At 57.5% G+C, this 7,337-nt stretch overlaps 1 protein-coding gene across 1 annotated transcript; it reads left to right on the forward strand.

The window, feature by feature from the left end:
* The first annotated feature begins 665 nt into the window (after positions 1 to 665).
* TTC5 (tetratricopeptide repeat domain 5) lies at positions 666 to 6,537 on the forward strand. Its single transcript, XM_066570161.1, has 10 exons — positions 666 to 762; positions 2,030 to 2,192; positions 2,270 to 2,484; positions 2,965 to 3,154; positions 3,917 to 4,008; positions 4,797 to 4,853; positions 5,000 to 5,146; positions 5,353 to 5,540; positions 6,057 to 6,201; positions 6,321 to 6,537. Exons 1-10 carry the CDS (start codon positions 676 to 678, stop codon positions 6,474 to 6,476), a joined length of 1,440 nt encoding a protein of 479 aa, XP_066426258.1. The 5' UTR covers positions 666 to 675; the 3' UTR covers positions 6,477 to 6,537.
* The last annotated feature ends 800 nt before the right edge of the window (positions 6,538 to 7,337 follow it).

Raw genomic sequence — 7,337 nt, forward strand, 5'->3', positions numbered from 1 at the left:
ACTTTTCGCTTTCCTCAGTTCCACCTTTTTAAGCGAGGTTCTGGACTTTAAACTCTTTAAATTCGATTTTTCCGATTTTTATTTTCCGGGTGTTTTGATGTTATTAATGTGTTTCATTTATGTGTTTATATATATAATTCTTTAATTTATGTGTTTATTTTATCAAACGCTGGAATAAATCCTGCTTCACCGTGGAATTTACTGAGGTTTCTGACAGTTAAAAGATGAAATTTTAAAATTATTTAAATGTTTTTTTAATAAAAACGCAAACTTTTGTGCCGAGTCCAACCGTGAGGGAGCCGCGAGGGGGCGGGGCCAAAGCGCGGCGGGAATGCGGAGGAGCGGGGTCTTACCTTAAAAGGAAATGTCCCGCCTTTAGGGGTGAGGTTTGCCTTTAAATGGCAATGAGAAGGCGTGGCCTAATCTTAATAAGGAGAAGGGGCGTCCCCCAACTTGGGCGGGGCCGGCCGCCATTTAAAGCGTGAGGCGGCAGCCAATGGGAGCGCGGCTAGGTGCAAGGGGCCGGGACTGCTTGCGCCCGCAGCCAATGGGAGTGCGGCTAGCCCAATAAGGCGGGAGGAAACGGCCGGAAGTGGCAGCGCCGCAGCCAATGCGAGCGCGTCCGGCGGCAAAAGGAAGGAGGAAGACGCCGGAAGTGGGCGTGGCGCCGCTGTCATGGCGGCGCCCGAGGAGGAGGCGGCGGCGGCCCCGGACGGCGGCGGGGGAGATGGCGGCGATGAGGAGGCCCTGAAACGGCTCGAGGTGCGGGAGGGAAGGGACCCCCGGCAGGGGGAGGGGCGGGGGGTACCGGGGAGGGAGGGGAGGGACCCCCGGTTGGGGGCGAGGGGATCCCTGAGGGGCCCCGGGGGGCTCAGAGCGGTGAGTGAGGGGAAATTGTCCCAAAATGGCTCAAAATTCCCGCAAAAATCACCTCAGAAACCCCTCGGGGGCGGCTGCGACGTTTGGGGGGATTTGGGGATTTTTTGAATGTTTTTGGGATTATTTTGTGGCTGTCTTGGGTTTTTTTTGGGTTATTTTCAGTTGATTTTGGATTGATTTTGGGGCTTATTTTTAAAAGTGATTTTGAGCAGATTTCGGGTGTGATTTTGAGTGATTTTAGGTTTGAATCTGGGGGTTTTTTGGGCTGATTTTGCGTTATTTTCAGGTAATTATTTGGGTATTATTTTTGAGGTGATTTGAGGTGATTTTGAGTTATTTTGAGTTGATTTTGTGTTATTTTTGAGGTGATTTTGGATTGAATTTGGGGGTAATTTTGGGTTATGTTTTGTGCTGATTTTGGGTTATTTTGGTGTTGATTTTGGGTTATATTTCGGGGTAATTTCAGGTTATTTTGGAGGTGATTTTAGGTTATTCTTGGGGTAATTTTGCGTTATAATTTGGGGTAAATTCAGGTTATTTTGGAGCTGGTTGTGGCTTAAATTTTGGCTTGGGTTAGAGTATTTTTTGAGCTGATTTTGGGTAATTTTTGAGCTGATTTTGTGCTGAATTTGGATGACTTCGGGTTATTTTGGGGTTTATTTTGGGTTATTTCGGGGTTATGTTGGGGCTGATTTGGGGTTGTTTTTGGGGCCATTTGGATTATATTTTGGTTAGATTTTGAGTAATTTTTGGGTCGATTTTGTGTTATATTTTGCAGTAATTTCAGCTTATTTTGGAGCTGATTTTGGGTCATTTTTTAGCTTATTTTTGGGTTGATTCTGGTTCATTTTTGAAGGTGATTTTGGGTCATTTTGAGCGGATTTAAGGTAATTTTTCAGCTGATTTTGGGGTTATTTTTGGGTAGTTTTTGCATTATATTTTGGAGTAATTTCCGCTTATTTTTGAGATGATTTTGGGTTAAATTTTGGGTTATTTTTGGGTCATTTTGGAGCTGATTTTGGGTAATTTTTGAGCTGATATTTGGTTGATTTGGGGTCATTTTTGAGCTGATTTTGTGTCATTTCTCAGCTAATTTTGGGTTGATTTTGGTTCATTTTTAACCCAAGTCCCGCCCTTTGTCCCTCCCCAGGCCCTGGTGACAGACCTCTACCACTTCCGGGACTCACTGCCCTCCCGTGACCCCGCCCACGACCCCGCCCACGACCCCAGCCCTGGCCACGCCCCCGACCCCGCCCAGGACCCGCTGGTGGCGGAGATGGAGCGGACGCTGAAGCTGATGGAGCAGATCCACGGTGGGGGCGTGGCCTGGGCGTGACTTGGGGGCGTGTCCTTTCACACCCCGCCCCTAACCCCGCCCCCTTCTCCACAGTATCCCCCGAGGGGCGTGGCCGGGCGCTGGTGCTTCGCGCGCGCGCGCTGGGCGTGGCCCCAGAGGTGGGCGGGGCCAGGGCGGAGCTGGCGCTCGGCCACGCCCTGAAGCTGGACCCCGCCCTGGGCGTGGCCTGGAGGCAGCTGGGGGAGCAAAGATGGCGGCGGGGGGACCTCAGGGGGGCCCGCGAGGCCTTCGGGGGGGCCCTGCAGCAGGTGGGGGCGGGGCCAGGGGGGAGGGGGAGGGGCCAAGGGGAGGGGGAGGGTCCTAGAGGGGTTTTGGTGGGATTTTGGAGAGTTTTTGGGGGGTTTTTTTTTTTTTTTTTGGGCGATTTTGGGGTGGGTTTTGGGGTGGTTTAGGGTGGTTTTCAGGTGTTTTTTTTCGGAGGGGGTTTGGGGACTTCTTGGGGGGTTTTTGGGTGATCTTGGGCGGTTTTGGAGGTTTTTGGGGTCCCTGGGTGGTTTCTGGGATATTTGGGGGGATTTTAGGTGTTCTTTTGGGTGGTTTTTAAATGGTTTTTGGGTTGGTTTTTGTTATATTTTGGGTTTTTTGTGTGGATTTTGGGGGTGGGTTTTTGGGTGATTTTGGGAGTATTTTTGGGTGGTTTTTGGTTTACCTGTCTGACAGGGGGCGTGGCCGAAAGGGGGCGTGCACTCTCACTTGGCCCCGCCCCTGACCCCGCCCCTTTCCATCAGGGCGAGGACCCCGAGGCTCGGCGCCTCCTCTCCATGGCCCTGCGCGCCCAGGGGGCGGGGCCAGGCCCGCGGGGGGAGGGGCCAGGCCCCGGAGGGCCGGGGCCGGGGCCGGGGGGCGGGGCCTTGCGCGAGAGCCTGGCCCAGGCGGAGGCGGCCGTCAGGTGTGACCCCAGGGACGGCCAATCGTGGTGTGAGTACACCTGGGGGCAGGTAAAGGGTTAAACGGGGCTGGGAGGGGCTCAGGTGTGGCCAGGTGTGACCTGGAGAGGGTTAAACAGGGCTGGGAGGGGCTCAGGTGTGGCCAGGTGTGACCTGGAAAGGGTTAAACAGGGCTGGGAGGGGCTCAGGTGTGGCCAGGTGTGGTTTAGGGATCCCCAGGTGTATTCCAGGTGTGCCCAGGCATGGTTTAGGTGTGTGCCCAGGTGTGCTCAGGTATCTCCAGGTGTGAGTTACCTGTGCCCAGGTTTATCTCAGGAGTATCCCAGGTGTGCCCAGGTGTGCTCAGGTGTGCTCAGGTATCTCCAGGTGTGAGTTACCTGTGCCCAGGTTTATCTCAGGAGTATCCCAGGTGCCCCAGGTGTGCTCAGGTGTGCTCAGGTATCTCCAGGTGTGAGTTACCTGTGCCCAGGTTTATCTCAGGAGTATCCCAGGTGTGCCCAGGTGTGCTCAGGTGTGCCCAGGTGTGCTCAGGTATCTCCAGGTGTGAGTTACCTGTGCCCAGGTTTATCTCAGGAGTATCCCAGGTGCCCCAGGTGTGCTCAGGTGTGCTCAGGTATCTCCAGGTGTGAGTTGCCTGTGCCCAGGTTTATCTCAGGAGTATCTCAGGTGTGCCCAGGTGTGCCCAGGTGTGCTCAGGTATCTCCAGGTGTGAGTTACCTGTGCCCAGGTTTATCTCAGGAGTATCCCAGGTGTGCCCAGGTGTGCTCAGGTGTGCTCACCTGTCCCATTCCAGACGTTCTGGGTAACGCCCATGTGTCCCTGTTCTTCGCGGGGGGGCAGAGCCCCGGCAGCGCCCGGCGAGCGCTCGCGGCCTACGCCCAGGCGGTGAGAAAGGGGCGGGGCCTGTCCTGGGGGGCGTGGCTAATGGGGGTGTGGTTACAATGGGGGTAGGCGCTCGCAGCCTACGCCCAGGCGGTGAGAAAGGGGCGGGGCCTGTCCTGGGGGCGTGGCTAATGGGGGTGTGGTTACAATGGGGGTAGGTGCTCGCGGCCTACGCCCAGGAGGTGAGAAAGGGGCGGGGCCTGTCCCCGGGGGGCGTGGCTAATGGGGGTGTGGTTACAATGGGGGTAGGCGCTCGCGGCCTACGCCCAGGCGGTGAGAAAGGGGCGGGGCCTGTCCGCGGGGGGGCGTGGCTAATGGTGTGGTTAAACAGGGGTGGGGCTAGTGGGGGTGTGGTCAAACTGAGGGGTGGAGCCAGGCTGGGGGCAGAACTCACAGGCCACTGACAGGTGGGGAGGGGGTGGGGCTTAATCATAGGGGCGGGGCTACACAGGCAGCGTGGTCTGATAGGGGGTGTGGTTAAACTTGGGGTGGGGCTAGGCTGGGAATACCCCCCATGGCCCAATAATAATAAAAACTCATTATAATAATGATTATAAATGTTAATTGTAATAATAAATAATTAATACATTAATAGAGGGTGAGGGGGCGGGGCTTAACCATGGGGCCATGTTCTAGCCCGGGGGCGTGGCTAACCCAGGGGTGGGGCTAAACCTGGTGGGTGGGGCCGCACCCATGGCCTATGCACAGGTGCTGAGAAAGGGGCGGGGCCACACAGGGGGAGTGGTCTGACAATGGGTGCGGTCTAACTGGAGCCCCGCCCACTTTTCCAGGAGCGCGTGGACCCCGCGGCCGCCGCCAACCCCGACCTGCACCTGAACCGGGCCACGGTGAGGGGGGCGGGGCCTAGAGGGGGAGGGGCCTAAAGGAGGAAGGGCCTAAATGGGCGGGGTACAAGGGGGCGGGGCTGGAGCTACAATGCCCTCCCAGTATGAACCAGTACAAACCAGTATAAACCAGTTTAACCCTTCCACAGCTGCTGCAGTACCTGGAGCGGTTCCAGGGGGCGCTGGAGGGGCTCAGCCGCGCCTCCGACCTCGCCCCTCAGTGGGAGGAGCCTCGGCGACGTCACCAGCAGCTGATTGGCTACCTGGGGGACCTGTGCCGGCTGCTGGAGACTCGGGTAGGGGGAACTGGGATAAACTGGGGGGGACTGGGAGGGACTGGGAGGGACTGGGAGGGACTGGGATGAACTGGGGGGGGGGCGTGTCCAGCAGTGGGCGTGTCTCTGATTGAGCCCCGCCCCCAGGGGAAGCTGGGTGGGAAGCGCCGTGGGGGCGTGGCCGGGATTGATGGGGGGGCGTGTCCCTAACAAAGCTCCGCCCCCAGGGGAAGCTGCGCGGGAAGCGCCGCAGGGGCGTGGCCGGGCCGGTGCCCCTCCCCCTGCTGGGCCCGCTGGGCGGGGCCGGGGGGCCGCGCCCCTCCCCCATCGCGGGGCTGCGACCGGGGCCCAACCCCCACAGGGTGGTGCTGGGGCGGGCCCTGTTCAGCCTGACCCCGCCCGGGGGCGTGCCCTAGTGAGTGCCTGTACTGGTTTGTACTGGGAGGGAACTGGGAGGGGTTTGGGGGTCACTGGTTTATACTGGGATGAACTGGGATTGACTGGTTTATACTGGGAGGGGATTGGGAGGGAACTGGGATGAACTGGGGATAAACTGGTTTATACTGGGAGGGGTTTGGGGGTCACTGGTTTATACTGGGATGAACTGGGAGGGGATTGTGGGTCACTGGTTTATACTGGGATGAACTGGGAGGGGTTTGGGGGTCACTGGTTTATACTGGGATGAACTGGGAGGGGTTTGGGGGTCACTGGTTTATACTGGGATGAACTGGGAGGGGATTGGGGGTCACTGGTTTATACTGGGATGAACTGGGAGGGGATTGCGGGTCACTGGTTTATACTGGGATGAACTGGGAGGGGATTGGGGGGTCACTGGGTTATACTGGGATGAACTGGGAGTTACTGGGATGAACTGGGCCGCAATAGGGGGCGTGGTTTTTTTAACTGACTCCTCCCCCTTGTGACGTCACAGCACGATTGGTCTCCAGGACGGGGGCGGGGCCGTGGCCGCCATCACTGTCTATAACTCCGCCCCCAATTGGGGCGTGGCCGTGGGGGATGCGGTGGGCGTGGCCGAGCCTGTGCTGAATCAGCACCTGCACCAGCACCAGGGACAGGTTCGGACTGGTTTATACTGGTTTCTACTGGTTTGGACTGGTTTATATTGGTCCATACTGGCCCTTACTGGTTTATATTGGTCCATACTGGTCCTTACTGGTTTCTCCCCCCTTTCCAGACGTTCTCGTTCATTTCTCTCCGTGTCCCCTCCCCCCTCTCGCTGGTGGTGAACGGGAAACGCCCCCCGGGCCACGCCCTGGCCCCGCCCCACCTGGCGCTGACCAATCCCAGCGCGATGCCAGAGGAACAGGCCACGCCCCCCGCCCGGTGCTGACCACGCCCACCCGGCATCGTCCAATGGGGGGTTTGGGGCAATAAAGGAGAAATTTGGGAAATTTGTGTGTGGTTTGCTCTGTGGGGGAGGCCCCGGGGGCGGCCATCTTGGATTGTGTCAGTGGCGGCGGCCATCTTGGATTGGTGGGAGCCATATTGGGTTGGGGTATGAGCGTGGCCATCTTTGATGATGTCACATTGCGGCAGCCATCTTGGATTGTGTCACATAGGGGCGGCCATCTTGGATGGGGCGTGGGGGCAACCCTCTTGGGTGGGGCACAGGGGCAGCCATCTTGGATTGCATCACATGGGCGTGGCCATCTCTGATTGGCGGGAGCCATTTTGGGTGGGGTATGGGTGTGGCCATCTTGGATTGGTGTTTATGGGCAGCCATATTGGATTGTGTCACATAGGGGCGGCCATCTTAGATTGGTGGACGAGAGCTGCCATACTGGGTGGGGCAGCCATCTTGGATTATGACATATTAGGGCCGCCATATTGGATTGGTGTGTGGGGCAGCCATCTTGGATTATGACATATTAGGGCCGCCATATTGCATTGGTGTATGGGGCAGCCATCTTGGATTATTGCATGTAAGGGCCGCCATATTGCATTGGTGTGTGGGGCAGCCATCTTGCATCGCAGCACATCAGAGACTCCATCTTGGGCTGGTGGATGAGGCCGCCATCTTGTGTGGGTGTGTCCAACCCCTCTGGGCATGCCCCGCCCCTCACCCCTCCCCCAAAGGCCAAGCCACGCCTACAAACATCCGTCCTTTAATCGTCATCTCGAGGTATCAAAATTAACCGAGGGGGCGGGGCTTGAGGGGGGCGGGGCCGTGTGAGGTAGGGAGGGGGGGCGG

This window comes from Molothrus aeneus, unplaced genomic scaffold, assembly GCF_037042795.1.
Source record: "Molothrus aeneus isolate 106 unplaced genomic scaffold, BPBGC_Maene_1.0 scaffold_240, whole genome shotgun sequence".
Taxonomy (NCBI): domain Eukaryota; kingdom Metazoa; phylum Chordata; class Aves; order Passeriformes; family Icteridae; genus Molothrus; species Molothrus aeneus.

Coding starts and splice junctions, on each gene's coding strand:
- TTC5 (XM_066570161.1), top strand. CDS start 676: ATGGCGGCGCCCGAGGAGGAGGCGGCGGCGGCCCCGGACGGCGGCGGG. Junction 763..2,029: donor AGGCCCTGAAACGGCTCGAG/GTGCGGGAGGGA, acceptor GTCCCTCCCCAG/GCCCTGGTGACAGACCTCTA. Junction 4,854..4,999: donor TGCACCTGAACCGGGCCACG/GTGAGGGGGGCG, acceptor ACCCTTCCACAG/CTGCTGCAGTACCTGGAGCG.